Source organism: Dermacentor andersoni, chromosome 3 (genome assembly GCF_023375885.2).
Source record: "Dermacentor andersoni chromosome 3, qqDerAnde1_hic_scaffold, whole genome shotgun sequence".
NCBI classification, from domain to species: Eukaryota; Metazoa; Arthropoda; class Arachnida; order Ixodida; family Ixodidae; genus Dermacentor; species Dermacentor andersoni.
The window spans coordinates 185,632,701-185,650,609 of NC_092816.1; the positions used below are offsets into that span (position 1 = coordinate 185,632,701).

Below are 17,909 nucleotides of genomic sequence, written 5' to 3' on the forward strand. Positions count from 1 at the left end.
TGGTTTCTCGCAACGAGGGCGCCCCAAGCTTTTATTTTACAATGACGCCGGCTCGTTGCCCCGAACGCAATACTGGAATCGGGGCGCGGCAACCCGAGCCAGCCCAGCTGCCCGTGCACGCCAGCGAAGTCACCGTAATCGCGGTGTGTTACTAGCACTGAATTTCTCAGCTATTGCAAGGCGGTGTCGCTGCAGATAAACCAGCATCTCGTCCAGCTGGAGCGGAAACTCTTTTCCAGCGACTGCACTGCCATCCCAGGGATTGTCAGTGAGCACCGGGGTCTCCAGTGCCGTATCCACGTAAAAAAAAAGAAAGAACAAAAGAACTGGTTTTAAGCTGCAGCTCACTTGATTCAGGTGCTGGGTTTAGCAAAAAGGTGGCTTTTCAAACGGGAACTATCTTTTTGCCCAATCCTCCGTCTACAACGGCGGATAAACTCAGCATTGGCACCATTGTTTTTTGGGTCTCGGGCACCTTTTGCTAGTTCGCCGGATGCCTTAAATGCCTATCATCGTAGCTCTCAGTTCACCACGAACCACTGTAACGTGCCCCTTCCCTCATTGCGCTTGTTCCACACTATATGTTGTCGCTTAATATGATCAATGATTACATTTACGTCATAAAAGTTTAATTTGAGATCCCGAAAGGGAATGGTCTGAGCTTGGAGAGAAGAATGCACAAGAAAAACGTGATTGGGGTTTTACGGCACCTATAAAAACTCACCTAACGCTGCAGAAGAAAACAATAATTTTTTATGGGTCATGGAAAAGTGCTAAACAGAGCGGAAAACCAAGGATATGGCTTCGTGCTAACGTCTAACAAACGGCATGCCATGTTAGTATAACGGTGAGAGGCAGCGAGATAGACGAAAGCAGCAGCACCTGGGCGCGAAGCATTCTCCAGTACAAGTGACGGCTGCTACGCGGTTTGTTTCAGGAATGCCTCCGCCTTGCCTTTGTTTTCCAAGAAGCGTCACTGTGCTCCGCCACAGATTGTCCGGCCACGCACAGATACAGCAAGTACGTTTATTCATCGATAATGGTTTTCCACTCTTGATTTATTTCTCTCAATTATCAGGTTCGTGCGCGGTCTGCAGTAGTAGAAAATGAAACTTCAGAACGCATCCCAGGTGTCACAGTTTGGTCGTTCAGGTGTTCTCGCAACGGCTTTTGTAAACAAGATCGCGCAGGTGAAGCTGCCAATGTATCGGTCCTCGAGAAAGGAACAGCGTCAGAGGCCATGTTCGCACTGCAGTATGGTCGGCGTGCTTGCTTCTGTTCTACGCCCAACCTCGTCGGTTGACGTCATTCTAGCACACCCACACGTTTACTTGCCATGAAAAATGGCACATGAAATGACGGGCTTGGGCGATAACATGGAGCATTTCGGAGGTTGTATGCATTCCATTGCCACTGTTTAAAGCGTCAACGCGTGAGACTTATAGCCTAATCGTACGGAAACCTAGGTTGTTCTTTGCGTATTGTACATCAGTTTTGCTTCTTTAGTAACTCGAAGCTTATGCATGGTCCTTTAGTGGGGACACTGAAATTCGATTCTACTAAAAAATCTGTACATTTAAAACGATAGTTTACAAATTGCCCACTCCATGCTTGTTTTCTCAGCGGTAAAGGAGGCAGTGAAAGACAATAAGCGATGACAAAAAATGCAACTACTCTTATGTTGTCCCGACCGTGAAGAAAGCAAACGTGGCAGAATGGCTAGTCTCAAAACTAGCTCTTCATTGTGTGAACCTGCGCCCACAAGAACAAGCTGTACTCGAGCAGAACAAGAGTGACGACCGCATACGTCGATCGTCGAAAATCTGATGAGCTGGCCAAGCATGTCCGCCATTTATACAAGATTCGTAGAATACTCCAGCGTAATTACTGGTGCTCGTGTGCTTAAAAAAATGTTCAGGACTATTCACGATGCGCATGTAATATAATTATACAAGGTTACATTAAAATACAAACAAGAGATAGAATCGGCGTTAACGATCGAGAATGTTCTTACACTTGCAGGCGCGTCTTGCGCTCAGCAATAACATTTGACATTTCCTAGCGAGGGAGCAACGATCAGCTGGAAAGGGCTACTACACGTTTGAATGTCTTAGAACAAGATGTTGGATACCACGTCAAGACCTTTATGAATGTTGGGAAGAAAATTAATAAAGGGTTGGGCGCCATGAAAACTGTTTCCTATTGACGTGACTTATTTTTAGTTTATCGAATTCTAATTCCAAAAATTTCGAAAGGACTGTTTGTATAATTTTCAGTGCGTGAGAGACCGTTTATTGCACTTTTCCTTTGCTTTAAATGTTGCGCTTTTCCTTTGCTTTTTTTGGAACGTTGACTTCTGCATTACAATTTGCTTGATTTATCAGTTGGTTTCGTATCAGTCTGTTTCGTACCTTTGTTTTTATCTTTGGTATAGAACCCGATTCATGGTCTTCCACAATCAGGTTTTCCAATCTATGAAGGAAATCATTACCATAATCATTAAACCAAGAACGCCTCTCGTCGCAACGCGGCCCCTAAAAAACACTAATAAACATGAACGATGGTTATAGAAAGGCTTTTGGAAACACAGAACAGCTCCCTTCTCGATCGAGATGGCCACCAGCATCGTGTGGTTTTCATCATGCGGATATTCCGAGAGTGCGAGGGCAGCGCGCTCCGCGGCCAAGATTGGGGATGAGTGCAAAAGCATAACACCAGTCCTGTACATCACCTGCGCGACTGAATCACTCAAGCATGCAATTAGAACTTCATGAGAGCGATGAATAAATGCGACGCAATCGCCTGCCCTTCTAAGGTGGACACTGATGTTGTGGCGACGACACCAACACTCGCAGGGCACAGATTTTCACCATTACGCGCTCAGGAAAGGAGGAAGGGGCGGGAATTCCGCCGGCTGCGCAAAAGCTAATTACGGATGTGGTGGAGGTCAGTTGCCGCCGCAAAGCCCACTTTGCTGCTTGAGTGCGTTTGACTCCCGGTCTGCCTCCCAGGAATTCTACAGACAATGCCAGAGCTGCAAGGAAAAGTGGCCGTGATAACGGGTACGTCTTCCCACTTTGTGCATTCTTTGCTGCGTGTTCATTATCGACCATCCAAGCGTCTAAAATTCAGATTCTTGGATCTTACGCGTAATAAAAACCCCATTAAGATTGTGAGGCCGGCCGTAGTTGGGAATTCCGGATTGATTTTGACCACCTGGTGTTTCTGTGCATAAGTATGCATTCCTGCATTCCGTGACCATCGGAATCCGGCTGTTAGAAGTGGGTTTAAAACACGGCCCCGAGCTTAGCAGCCTAATGCCTCGCGGACACGAAAGTTTTGATTTTTACTAATGATTCAGACGCTAAAGTTCTAACTGTGGTCCCCTGACCATACGAAGAGGGCGGCATGGCTTTGTTAAATGCACCCCCTAATATTAAAGATGTTTCATTTGACCAAGTTACCAACGGCTAGAAACACGTAAATAAAATATATTCTGAACGCTTTCATTGCACTTTGCTGGGGACTGTTCTTGAAGGAAAAAAAAAGTGAAAATGCTCGACAACCTTAAATCTACCTTAGACGCACCGTTACACGGTGCTAAATAACGTTCGCATGGAATAGGCAATCCGTTTGTGAGAATCTGCAGGCTAGATTGCCATTTTCCTAGAATTGGCGCGGCGCTCTTCAAAGGTGAATGGTCTATAAGAATTTCAACTATATAAATTCACGCGGAGCAAATGTTGGGTGCTCTTGGGATAGTTATGATTTGGCAGAGATGAGCTCGCACTCACGTAAATTCTATGACAACAAACAGCTGCGACGTATAGAGAAGCTGTTTTGACTGTTTTATCAGCCTTGACATCGATTGACTATTAACGAAGCACAGCCTGTAACTTACCACTTCGCGAGTCAACCTCAGATGTCTATAACCGCTCAACGTGGCATTCTGTCCACTCTGACCGGTATGAAAGAAGTAAGCGATCAGGGAGATGATCAGGTATTTAACGCCCTTTCTCAAGTTCACCTAAACAACGTGCTCTGTCCGCGTAGATACCATAAGTGACATTCCAAATGCCTAGTGCTCCGGCAAAAATGCTCGCCTCCACGATCGTTCATGGAGTGTCTTTGAGAGATGGTCGCATATTGAGAGGCTTAGCGATAGCCACCTGACGGCTCTTCAGGCAAATAAAATACAAGTGTCCTCCTCTCCATAATGAACTGCTAACTTCACTGTCCTCTCGCGAATCAACTAAGCCGTGCGCAACTGCTTTGTGAACCCTTATGCATCCGTCCGTACAACAGTCTGAAACAGATTAGCTCCAGAGCTAAGTGCCCTGAAACATTGCTCATCCGCTGTCCATTTTCCACATCAGCATTCTAAGAGAAACCTACATTGGGATACAATGCACGAGGACCGCTGCGTCTCCAAGGAAATGTTGATATTTCCAACCAGCATTAAATAAATCACCGACGATTCACCCATGCGTGGCGAAATGGAAGCACGGTGAGTGAATAATAATGTTATTCCGCTCGAGTTGCGTTCTCGCTTCAAGCGTGCCCACTGGTGTTGCGCAAGGACTGTCTCCGCGCTGCGAACGCACGCATAGATGATATGACTGACACCATTTGCATATTGCGACCTCGCTTGTTGCTCTCCTTCCTGCCATTCGCAGAAGCACGTTTGACCTGTTTGCACGCTGTGACGTGAAATAAATCTATACTTACCCGCGATTGCACGCCTACCGCATTGGTGACCTGGTTGCTCACGTTCTTCGGAGTAGTGTGTCCATTTTTGCAATCTCCAGTTCCTTGCCGTTCGTTCAGGTATTCCGCCATCATTTAAATCTTGATTTACGCCTCTGCTACATACAGGAACTCTAGCGACCCTCCACGCTGGTGTCTATTCACCTATAGCACGCCGTATCAATACTAGACAGGCAACCGAGTGGAAGAAAATATTATTCAAATTTCAACCTAAATCACGGAAAGCGACCGCGCATGTATCATGCCTTAGTTCTTGTGTTGATGCTGCGTTACTCCTGGAGAAGACGGCGAGGTTTGGCCACGCGAACGCGCCTCACGTGAGCTCCTGCTTATTGCATCAATATATGCGGAGTTACTTGCCATTTTGACCAGGCACCGACGCCAATCAGCGCCGCAGTTGAAGATCTTTCTTTCGAGGCCACCCTCAGGCCAGTGAACCAAATCTTCAGGATTTGGTGTACTCGTGTATTTGGTTTATTACGGTTGTCACGGACTCGTAGAATTCGAACAGCTTCGGGCGCACAACAAACGCTGAACAAACGCGAAAAGACGCAGCTAGGCGTGCATCTGCGCTATCCAACGAGAAGTTACAATTTACCATGCCGTGGGGTAAGATGATGAACGACGCTTTGTTGGGACGTCGACGACATGTTTTCGAGGGCTCCGTGGTGGCGACGAAAGTATGTTTTTCTGCATGCTTCCAGCCTGCTTCTATTTCTTTATTTGCTGGCATTTAAGGCTTTAAAAAGTAGTTGGTTAGTTTGCTCTCGTTTTTTTTTTTTCGTGTGCGCGCGTGTGTATCGTATATATTTGGTTTTGCAGGATAGTCGGAGCGTCCCTTCGCCCCACCTGTTCCAGCACGTGCAGCCGAGGGGGACGTTAAGTCCTTATGACCTTCATATATCAGTTTGGAAGTCAAAACACTATTAGCTATTAGTGGTTGTAGTGTATGTGCATTCGTATCCGGAATGTTGCTTTGTTAGGACAGTGAGAGCGGGGCCGCGTGTTTAAACACGTGTGAACACTTGTCATGTCTTAAGTCTGTGCGGCATTTATTGCTTCTAAAACATTGCTGATAATTACTTTGTAGCATTTAAAGGATTTACATTCCATCGTATCGGCCTTTTCTAGAAGGCACGTGCTCTGAAAGCTTGGGTGTTTGTATTAGAAAAAGCCAAGTGTAACATATGGCAAGAAAGCTGGTAAAGCATGCAGTGTGCGGGTGACCTTCAAGGTAGAAAAAAGGAAATATGAAAAAGGGGAGTAAATCGAATAATATCGATTCTAGGCTGAAAAAACTAGAAAATTTCCAGGATGAGCTTCTGAAACAGGTCGAAGAGCTCAAAAATTAGCTAAATACCGAACATGATGCACAGAACGCCATGAAAGAAGTTCTTCTAGGCAGCCGAGGAAACGCTGAACAGGGCCGCCATCGCGAACGAGAAAGGTCTTGACAATGGAACGCAGTCTCCCCACGTGAGACGAGATAGCGTGTCAACAAAGCACTTGGAATGCGCACAACGTGGGGAGAGGGTAGCGGGAAAGAGTTTCACCTCTCCGCTCAGGTGCACATACTAGCGCGCGCGCTGCCTGTGCGTGGCAGCCACGTATACAAAGACCCGTAGCGGCTGCTGATGAGGCGATATGGAAAATGAAGCGAGAGAAAGGTTTCGATGTAGTAGAAGTAAACAGGCAAACAAGGAAATGAGGTGTGGTGGTTTCCAACGAGACGGAATCCACTTCAATCACAGGCTTCGACGAGAAGTGGGCTGGTGACTTGCTGATGGCGCGGTTGCTTTTTTTTTTTGGGGGGGGGGGGGGGGGGGAGGACCTACGAGCAATCAGGAGGCCAGTCTAGGTAGTAAGGAAGAAGGTCCCCTAAGAGAACCTAGAAATAGCATGTCCGTCAGCAGGGGAAGAATGGAGGAAAACAACAATGACAGCTCGCAGTGCAATGGGCTACATAACCATGCACGGCGGCAGAAGAAAGGCAAGGTGCATACAGATTGAGGAGTGGTTAAATAGAGAACAAACAGGGCTGTCTGCGTGTTACAAAAACGCTCCTTAGATACTAGGAAGCGCCACGAGAATTTGTGAATTATGTTTGGCAAGGCTACAACAGAGCTCAATCGGAAAGAAACGGAGTTGAGTCGCAGTGATCATCCAATTGGGCGACAGACGAAAAAAAGTAAATTCAATATGTCAAGAGCATCATTGGTTAACATGTACTACGTATTTTCGGGCCGGAAATAATTGCAGAGAGAAGAATCAAGAGTTAGCGGAATGCCTAAGCGCTCATATTAAGCGTGTCGGGAATGATGCCGAAATTATCGTGTTGAGTGACATGAATGGCCTCAAACAGGATCAGGCTATACCGACAACCACGGGAAGTCATTGCTACAATTTTGTGAGCAACGTAATGTCGTTATCGGGAATATAGGGCCTAAGTGTGATGGGTAGATCACGTGGGAAGTGGAAAGCCGGCAATCGACCATCCATTACGGTCTGATGACAGAAGCAATTTATTGTAAGTTGAGAGAAATGGTCATTGACGAGTAAAGGCATAACAGCAAGGGAGTGACCATAAACGCATGATTTTCAAAATAAGATGTATGGTAGTATATTCATGCAGTAACAAATATAGTCAGAAGAGTCGAGGAAGAGCTTGGCAACTGGTCAAGCAAGGAGGGCGAATATAATGAGCTTCAAAATGCACTAACGAGGAAAAAAGAAACTGAAAATCTGCTGGAACAGGGCGATATGACACGCGAGTGCCGAACAACAGAAAGCATCCCGGGAGCAGAGGCAGGCAAAAAAAGCGCAGTTGCCGCACTATGTAGTAACCAGAAATTGGGAAATATACCAGGAGAAAATAAGCTGTGGTTCAAATACTGATTTAAGCAAAGATAAAAGGGGAACATAAGCGTTGGTCGTCAGAAATACGTTATAAAAAGAAAGCCGCCCCTAGAATACTGTGAAACCAGATAAACTTATTAGGCAGGTAGTCTGGAACAATACAGCAACATACCCTAGACGAAGATGGAAACTAACTGGAAGGGGATCCGGCATTAAATTACATCCACAAATTAAGCACCGAATCTTTTCAAGGCGATCAGGAGGTTGTATTTGAGGAAAAAAAGGCCATGAAAGAGAACCAGATGGAAAACGAGCTGGTGCTGACAAATTTCAAGTGGAAGAAAGCCGAAGAGAAAATTCCTAAACGCATAGCCACAGGGCTAGACGAGGTTCCCCTTATAGGCTGATTAATGAACTAGGTAGAAATAGTAAGGAAGCTCTATTGAAAGCAGTAGAAAAAAAATTTGGAGGAATACCAGACAGCTGGCGACAAAGTAGAGGGAACTTAATGTATAAAGGTAAGAGGAAGGAAAAGACAATTCACTCCTATAGACTGTTGACCATTGCATTGGTAATATACAAGTTAGCAATGGAGGCAATTAAATTATAGCTACAAGCATGGGTAGAGAACAATGCCATTTTGCGAGAACTTCAAACTGGCTTCAGAATAGGCTGGCGAATAGATGTTAACTTATTTGTCCTTACTGAGTGTATTGAAATATCGAGAGTAGAAAGAAGACCGTTATATATGGCCTTTTTAGATATTACGGGAGCGTATGACAACGTAGACCGCAATATTTTTGGGGATATTCTGGAAGGGAAAGGCTTGGGCGACGATTGTATACAGCTTTTGAGAGAGATTTACCTATAATATGCCGTTTGCGTTGAATGCGAAGGGATGAAGGACGAGGAGAAAGTTGATGTCAAGAAGGGACTGAGGCAAGGGTGTCCTTTATCCTCACTTCTGTTTATGATGTACATGGAGAGGATGGAGAGGGCGCTAGAAGGAAGTAATATCAGGTTTAATCTCTCACACAGACAAGTGGGTACAGTAGTAGAGCAGCAGCTCCCACGTTTGTTTTATGCGGACGACATTGAGTTGGCAGCTTACAAGCAAAGTGATATGCTACGTCTGGCTAATATATGCGGACAAAAAGGCGAGAACCTAGGTCTGAAATTCAGCGTTAAAAAATCAGTTGTTGTGGTATTCAATGAAGACAGTGAACAGGCAGTGTCAATTCAAGATCAGGAAACACCTCGCCTGAAAAAAAATATAAATACCTTGGTATATGAATAAACGAAGGCAATAGATATATGGGAACACAGGAAAAAGCAATATGAGTCAAGGGAAGAGAAATGCGGCCATAATGAAACACAGAGTGCTATGGGAATATAATAGGTACGTACCTCATAATCAGAAAGTGGTTTTGGCACGTAAAACCCCATAATTTTTTTGCAATAGGTACGAGGTGGTCCAGGGTATGTGGAAAAGTGCACTGGTTCCGGGAATTACGTTTGTAAATGCGGCTGCTCGCTTGAAATAAAGGGTACAATTAGGACTCAATGGCAACCAAATGTCAGTGAGACACCTCGCACTGGGCGCTCACGGGAAGACAACAAATGAAGCTACGCAGGGTGATATGGGCTGGGCTAGTTTTGAACTGAGGGAAGCTTACAGTAAACTCGATTATGGAGAGCGACTGAGGAAAAATAAAGAAACTAAATGGGCTGGGAGAGTTCTCAGGTATTTGTACAGGAACAACTTTCATTCCCGGTGGAGGAAAGGAACTAGGAAGCGCACCAGCAAGTATGCGACCTGTATGATGAGCAACATGCCAACAAAGAACGCCTTAACGAAAAAGTGCGCGGAAAAGACGTAGACGAGAAAGTGAGAAACGAAAAAGACAGGCGCTACTAGCAACTAACAGTTTATTTCCAAAGAAACAGAACAAGTAGAAAACTACGCTGAAAGGAGATAAGCCACCCTCTCAAGGGTCCTTGAGAAACGAAATTAACATACACGTGGCAACAGCGAAGCTGGAAAATAAAGAAATGATCTCCACAGACCCACGAAGGTAAGACACTTCTGCATGTGACAAAGCTATCGAGGGTCGACTGATGCATTTGTCACCCTCCAAAGATATCTGAAATTCTTCCATTACTTCCTTTATTTTCTTGCGCTCTATGCCTGTACAAAGTCTTTTTTAATCAAAAAACGGCTTTACACAGTCTTAAGCGACAATGAACCGCGAAATGAGAACCAGGGCCATTCTTTACATTGATCGCACGTTCCCGAAGTCTGATATTTAAACATCCATTTGTTTGCCCCAGGTAAACCTCTCCACAAGAGCACGGTATTTTAGAAACAACTTCAATTTTGCTATCCACGTACTTCTTATGATTGACAGAGCATCCAGCAGGTTTCTCACTCGCCAATCAATTCATTTTTGTTTTTCTGAACGGCTGGACGTACCTGACCAAGCTTGTGACCTACACTAAAGACAACATCAATCTTGTACCTGTTTGCCATGTTTTCCTACTTATTCTGTTTCCTTGGAAATAAACGGTTAGTTGCTAGTAGCGCCGATGCTTGTCGTTTCTCTCTTCCTTTTCTTTTCCGCACACTTTTTCTTTATGATGGAACCGCACGAACTCGCCTAGCTATCGGTTTTGATGAACAAAGACGGTGAAGCGGATAGTCAGAGACGCAGAGATAGTCTCATGGGTGGTGATGAGTAGGTCTTTCGTATGTGTATACATCAAAGGTAATCCACGGACGAAGGCTAAGCGGAACGCAGAGATAATGAACCATACAGCACTTGGGCGATAAAATAAAGATAAGTTTGCGCGAGGAAATCTGTGATAAACGCTAATGTTCCGAAATGCCACTTTGTGCGTAAATTCAGCCATGTTTTCGGGGTTGAAAGTTAACGAATGGTGGGTAGGCCAGTAAAACGACAAATTAGGCAGTGAAGGATGTGGTGGGTTCCCTCTTTTGGAGTCTGCCAAGCACACAGCAATATTTTTCTTGAAGGCAGACACAGAAAGATGAATCAGAATGAACGGGCGACTCAAGTGCACGAATAGCTGTGCTTCATAAAGTTTGACACATAATTGAAGAAGAGGTCGATAATGTCGACACCACAATGCAGAGCAAGCACAGGTATATATAGACAATCAAGAGTGTTGAAAACGCTGTTGAGAGAAACAGACAGCAAAGTGAATGAAACGGATGCAAATGAGTAAGCATGGAAATTTACAAGAATTCCAAGAAAGAGATTGGAAAGAAAAGTTCCTACGATAACACAAAGTCCCTTGCTTTTTGGCGACTGAGATGCTGCCTAAGGACAAAACAAACAGGATCAAACATGCGCAACAAGATTAGGCATTTGTCCGCTGTAGCAAAAACCTTCAGACAAGTCAGGCCAATATAGCTGGATGCGAAGAGAGACCCGTAGGAGTAATTCATCTTGCAGAAGACTTTTACACTCACCATTCATTTATACACGCAGTATTCGCGTTTCCACCAAGAGTGGGATGTTTAGGTTCTGAACTAAGACACATTTGTTAGGCCACCGCTATATGCCATTAGTACGTGTCTCGCATAATATACGTAAAACGTCATTTTTTCTTGTTCGCCACAGCTCCACATTCCCAAACTAAACGTATGATTTCATTGCGATAGCAAATACAGGGGCCCTCGTGGGGAACCCACGCCGCCGATGTGGACACCGTCGTACTGTCCTCCTTTCAACGGTACGCGTGCAGCCTGCGCGTCAAGGGTCAGAAGGCCTCCTCGTGCGCGCAGTGCGTTTGCCGAAAAATAGTGACGCTTCCTTTCGTGAACGCGGGATGCGCGCGAGCGTACGGACTCCGCGAACACACATAGGTAGCCCCGCGCCATTGAAGCACAAATGGAAAGGGCGCGAACGCAAGCGCTGCACTGGCCTCGACGGGGCGACGCCTGGTTTGCCACAGGGAAAGCCCATAGTGCGTCATACAAGGAACAGACGCCGGTAAAATGCACAGAGAGCACAGCGGCGTCGAAGCTCAAACAGAAAGGGCAGGATCGCGGCGATTCTCTTCTCCACCTCGGGGCGCCTTCCTCCTCGGCTGTCGCTTTCCTCGCGGCCCCAAATGTAATCTTGCCATTTAACCAACGGGCCAGATAAAAATTAAATAGCGCTCCGCTCTTTTTTCATTATCTGGCACATTTAACAAGCACAATGAAACGAAAAGAATCCATGCGGGCGCATTCACATTTCGCTGGATTTGACTTCGGCTTCTTTCGAAATGGTACATCAACTTTCTTGAACGCATCGCTTTTGCCTTTTCTCTACACATGTGTCGCTTCCCGGTTTCTGCAACAATAAAGTTCCTCCTCCTCCTCCTCCTCCTCCTCCTCCTTCGCGGTTTGTTTATTTCGCTTTTATTTTTTGACATGAACCCGATTTTGTAGCCTGTATACACCCGAATAAAAAATAAAACCGTCGCTTTATTTTGTTTTTGGTCCGAAACAAGTTTCTGGCGCGCAGTATAGCTGACCACGCGCTCTTTAGATGCGGTGTGAGGTGTGAGCAGAGCTGGGATTTGGAAGCATTCCATGCCTATTCCATTGTTTTTGTCGTTTCCCTCCTGGTCAGAGCGGCGCTTCGGCTGCGTTATGACGAGACTTTTGTTATCAATGTGATCAGCCGGCCTTGAGAGGCGGATAATAAGTGTGACGCAGAAACCAGAGGAAGGAACAGGCGCGAAGCCGCGAAACCTGCTGTTGGTGCTCCTTCCGTACCATTGTCGAGGTTATGAAATGTTGCTTCGGGTTTGCGACAGGCAAAACACTTAAATTCAATCAGCGTACTTGAGGGCGCTGCTTTGTGATGCCGGTGGGAGCGCAGTCACGTGGTATCTTTAATTTTTCTTGGGGTTTCTTTACCAGTCGGTAAAACTACCAGTCGGAGACCAGGCAGGGTTCCGTAAATGCTACTCAACAAGAGACCATATTCACACTACCAATCAGGTGATAGAGAAATGTACGGAATATAACCAACTTCTTATATATACTTTTCATTGATTACGAGAAAGCGTTTGATTCAGTCGAAACCTCAGCAGTCATGGAGGCATTACGGAATCAGGGTGTAGACGAGCCGTATGTGAAAATACTGATAGATATCTATAGCGGCTCAACAGCCACCGTAGTCCTCCATAAAGAAAGCAACAAAGTCCCAATAAAAAAATGCGTCAGGCAGGGAGATACGATCTCTCCAATCCTATTCACAGCGTGTTTACAAGAGGTATTCAGAGACGTGGATTGGGAGTAATTGGGGTAAAAGTTAATGGAGAATACCTTAGTGACTTGCGATTCGCGGATGATATTGCTTTGCTTAGTAACTAAGGGGACCAATTGCAATGCATGTGCACTGACCTGGAGAGGAAAAGGAGAAAAGTGGGTCTAAAAATTAATCTGCAGAAAACTAAAGTATTGTTTAACAGTCTCGGAAAAGAACAACAGTTTACGATAGGTAGCGACGCACTGGAAGTGGTAAGGGAATGCATCTACTTAGGACAGGCAGTGACTGCGGATCCGGATCATGATAATGAAATAATCAAAAGAATAAGAATGGGCTGGGGTGCGTTTGGCAAGCATTCTCAGATCATGAACAGCAGGTTGCCATTATCCCTCAAGAGAAAAGTATATAACAGCTGTGTCTTACCAGTACTCACGTACGGGGCAGAATCCTGGGGGCTTACGAAAAGGGTTCTACTTAAATTGAGGACGACGCAACGAGCTATGGAAAGAACAATGATAGGTGTAACGTTAAGGGATAAGAAAAGAGCAGATTGGGTGAGGGAACAAACGCGAGTCAATGATATCTTAGTTGAAATCTAGTCCGCAAGGGTTACGGACAGGATTCCAAGGGAAGGGAAGCGTAGCAGGGGGCGGCAGAAAGTTACGTGGGGGGATGAGATTAAGAAGTTTGCAGGGACGACACGGCCACAATTAGTATATGACCGGGGTAGTTGGAGAAGTATGGGAGAGGTCTTTGCCCTGCAGTGGGGGTAACCAGGCTGATGATGATGATGATGACGATGAAAACTGGTACACAATTAGGCCGTCGCTGAAAACACGAAAGTTGGGTGTCGCTTGAGGGTCCCTACGATTGCCTCATTGAAACTTTGATCATTACGACAGTACTTATCGATTTACATAATTAATTATCATGGCTTACTTAAATCTCAGAAAGGAAAAGCTACTGGCGACTACTCCACTGTACTGCAAAGAACATGCACTAGGTTTTCTTTGAGTAACGCAATTGCTCTTATTTTTTAGGTCGTGGTGCTTGATAGTTGGGGCACCCTGTATAATTCAGTCATACACCGAAATGAGGCCAAGCCAGATTCGCTCGAAATCGGAATCAACAGCAGTCATGCGCAGCAGCGCTTACACTCGGACTCCAAGAAGAAGAGAAAGAGGGAGATGCTGCAGTTTCTCCGGAAAGGCGAAGCTGTTTTAGTGATAGCGAAGTATGCAACGATTTCACGAATTAAGGTTACACCACCGAGTGACGCCGGACTCTTGATGGTGCGAGAAGACTCACGATGTGCAATTCAACTGTCTCCTACTATGAGGTCTTCTGTGTGCTCATATAAGGTTGTAACATTAGTGAACAATTCTTCGAGCTCTAACGAAGGCGCTCTCCGGAAAAATTAAAGCTTTCCGTTTATGCTTTGTACCATATTCCCGTATATGGCAGTCTTTTCACGTTCTTTGTAACTTTGAAAATGGATGACTTTCTGTGTTTTTTTGTTTGCTAATGAAAACAAAAAACAACAAGGTTGTAGCTGCGTTCTGATAGGAGAGTAGTGCCTCCGCATTGTGAAAAAAGGAACATAAACATTTGCGGTCTTACGCAAAGCATACATTTTTCCAAAAATTTCGAGTGCGACAGGCAGCATGCACCTTTTGCGCAAATGTATATGGAGCTGAGAAAGGGAACAATTACACAGCCTGGATATTTTTTAAGGAATATTGTACATCCCATTAAACAGAGAGGTGCAAATGAGGTAAACAGCCAAACACTATGATTCAGTGTTAACTTTCCACAGGCACCGGTACTCAACGTTGACTGCGTTTCCTTGGTTTACCTTTAGGAGTTAATGTCCATTTGATCCTACTTTGCGCTTCTTACCTAAAAATAAAACAAAAATTGTCATGACTCTTTGCCGGCATTGTCACGGACATTTAGGTATCTCACTGGGGCGGGAGCCTACCACGCCTAGAAAAAAAAAGCGAGAGCTGTTAGGCATGCAGCTACGCTGTCCAATGAGTCGTTGCGCTTTACCATGCCGTAGGTAAGATGGTGAAGGACCCTTTGTTGGACGTCCACAGATGACGCTAGCAATTTCAATATTCATTCCATCAATTAAACCACAAAATATACCGAGAGCAAAGCAACAGAAAAACCTTGCCCTGTACACAATAAGAGGAAGTACTTAAACAAGTCATCCACCAGTATGCCGTTGTCATACCGCCTCACCAAAACCAGCGTCCTCACGTTTGGTTAACGAGCCATCGTAGTCGTCGCACCTTTGTCGTCACTTCAGCACGCACCTACCGTGTTCGTCACACAGTCATCATCATCCCGTTGCGGTTGACACAGCGTGTCGTTTTGTCCTGGCAATTTAAGTGTAGTTGTTACGGCTTGGTTGTAATTTTATCACCGTTCACTGCGTCGTCCTTATACGATCGTCTTCGTGATATCTCGCTCGTTTCAACGTTGTCATTCCTTGCTCATTACGCGTGTTATGTGCACGATCGAACGCAACACGTTTCTGTAGAGCGATAGGTGGTTTCCAGTCTGACTGTACACCCGGGTCGTGTCGTGTATACTTACCAGTGGCAGCTAAACAGCGATACGGTTCTTCACAAATACAAATGAACGCTTCGCTTAAACCGATTCCCACAACGCGAGGGATACGCACATTTTCTTTTTTTTTTCTGCCTGGAAACGGTCGTACACTGCCATGTAAACGACGCGCAACGTCGGTGCCAGGTTTTGAAGCATTAACTCAATTCAGTTGAGGTAATGTGTTTAATGAAGAAAAGGGCAACTCCTGCATTATGTCCTGCTCGCTGCGGAATATCTGCGCAGTTTAACATTATTGCTCATGTTTCATACTTCTCTATATTGTTATTATTTACCAAGGGTCCCCTTGCAATCTCTGACTTTTTAACTCTCGTCTGTATATCCTCTCTTAATGATTTATTGTATTTAAAGAAATATAAACTGAAACAGAAATTCCTGCTGGCGGCTGGCGAAGGCTGACTCATGCAATTGAGCTTCAAAAGTCTGTTATTAATAGAGATTTAGTACCAGCTGAGCGACTATCAGCGTGGCGATGTAATCAGGCCGCCTCTTTCGTGCAATCTTACCAATATGCGGCCGGCTGCACGGGGTCCGTGCAAACGAGGTTTCAAGGGTTGAATGTTCAAGTATTTCATGTCGTCGACACTACAGCCAGTAAGTTTGCGAAAGCTCATGGACATGTCGGTCGATCCGTCGCTTCCAAACACTCCGACAGAACAGCTGCCGTAGCGCGCCACGAATGTTACACTAACACGAGTGTAATCAGTCAACGTGCTGAAAACATATTTCTCTAGATGGGGTAGCTTCTGTGCATGCCTGGACCGTGCTTTTGTAGTGTGTTTCCCTAGAGTTCTTGTGCGCTCGTGCATGTCTGCTACTTGCGGGTTTTTTTTTTGCTTTTATTTGTTTGATTGTTGCTTGAATAGCCAATCAGAGCTTATGGGATAGCCGTCTCTACCGTAACCTATCTTCATGTTTGTACGTTTGAACTACGTTAAGGCATTGCACCAAACAATATTCGCTCCACTTGCACATACTCTTTGTCGTCGCCGCGTACCTAATGGACATTAAAAGAGGCATTGTCGCCATTTTTGCATTCCCGTTCCAATACATGTTCATCCTGTTAACGAACAGGCAAAACGCCCCAAACGAAAGCGACCATCTGTGTCATATACATGCATAAACATTGTCGATTATCTCAGGCACCTTTCTTCGAAGCTTTTTGCAAAAGAGAACAGAGATTTGCGATGTCGAGGTACTACGTTATTTATGACAGCGGATTGGTTTCTTACGAAGACGTCGCCCCAAGCTTTTATTTCACAATGGCGCCGGCTCGTTGCCCCGAACGCAATACTGGAATCGGAGGGAGGCAACTTTAGCCAGCGCAGCTGTCCGGGCACGCCAGCGAAGTCACCGTAATCGCAGTGTGTTACTAGCGCTGAATTTCTCAGCTATTGCAACGCGGTGTCGTTGCAGATAAACCAGCATCTCCTCCAGCTGGAGCGGAAACTCTTTTCCAGCGACTGCACTGCCATCCCGGGAATTGTCAGTGAGCACCGGTGTCTCCAGTGCCGTATCCACGTAAAAAAAGAAAAAGAAAGAAAAAGAACTGCTTTTAAGCTGAAGCTCGCTCTATCCAGGTGCTGGGTTTAGCAAAAAGGTGGCTTTTCAAACGAGAACTATCTTTTTGCCCAATCCTCCGTCTATAACGGCGGATGACCTGAGCATTGGCACCTTTGTTTTTTGCGTCTCAGGCACCTTTTGCTGGTTCGCCGGATGCGTTAAGTGCCTGTCATCGTAGCTCTCAGTTCACCACGAACCACAGTAACGCGCCCCTTCGCTCATTGTGCTTGTTCCACACTATATGTTGTCGCTTAGTATGATCACCGAGTAGATTTACGTAATAAAAGTTTAATTTGAGATCCCGAAAGGGAATAGTCTCAGCTTGGAGAGAAGAATGCGCAAGCAAAACGTGATTGGGGTTTTACCGCACCAATAAAAACTCACCTAACGTTGCAGAAGAACACAATAATTTTTTCTGGGTCATGGAAAAGTGCTAAACAGAGCGGAAAACGAAGGATATGGCTTCGTGCTAACGTCTAACAAACGGCATGCCATGTTAGTATAACGGTGAGAGGCAGCGAGATAGACGAAAGCAGCAGCACCTGGGCGCGAAGCATTCTCCAGTACAAGTGACGGCTGCTACGCGGTTTGTTGCAGGAATGCACCCGCCTTGCCTTTGTTTTCCAGGAAGCCTCCTTGTGCTCCGCCCCAGACTGTATGGCCACGCAAAGATACAGCAAGCACGCTTATGCATCGATAATGGTTTTCCACTCTTCATTTATTTCTTTCAATTATCAGGTTCGTGCGCGGTCTGCAGTAGTCGAAAATGAAAGTGCAAAACGCATCCCAGGTGTCACA

At 45.4% G+C, this 17,909-nt stretch overlaps 1 protein-coding gene across 2 annotated transcripts in view; it reads left to right on the forward strand.

Moving 5' to 3' along the window:
- Positions 1 to 17,909, forward strand: part of LOC126531092 (3-oxoacyl-[acyl-carrier-protein] reductase FabG-like) — a 113,714-nt gene that overhangs the window by 15,464 nt on the left and 80,341 nt on the right. Inside the window, exon 1 of one of the 2 annotated variants that reach the window (XM_072287365.1) lies at positions 2,970 to 3,062. The exons of the other annotated variant lie outside the window; for it this stretch is intronic. Within the exon in view, the coding sequence (XP_072143466.1) occupies positions 3,026 to 3,062 (37 nt within the window). The 5' untranslated portion in view covers positions 2,970 to 3,025. Of the gene's footprint in view, positions 1 to 2,969; positions 3,063 to 17,909 lie in introns of those variants that run through there. 2 annotated transcript variants of the gene reach the window in all.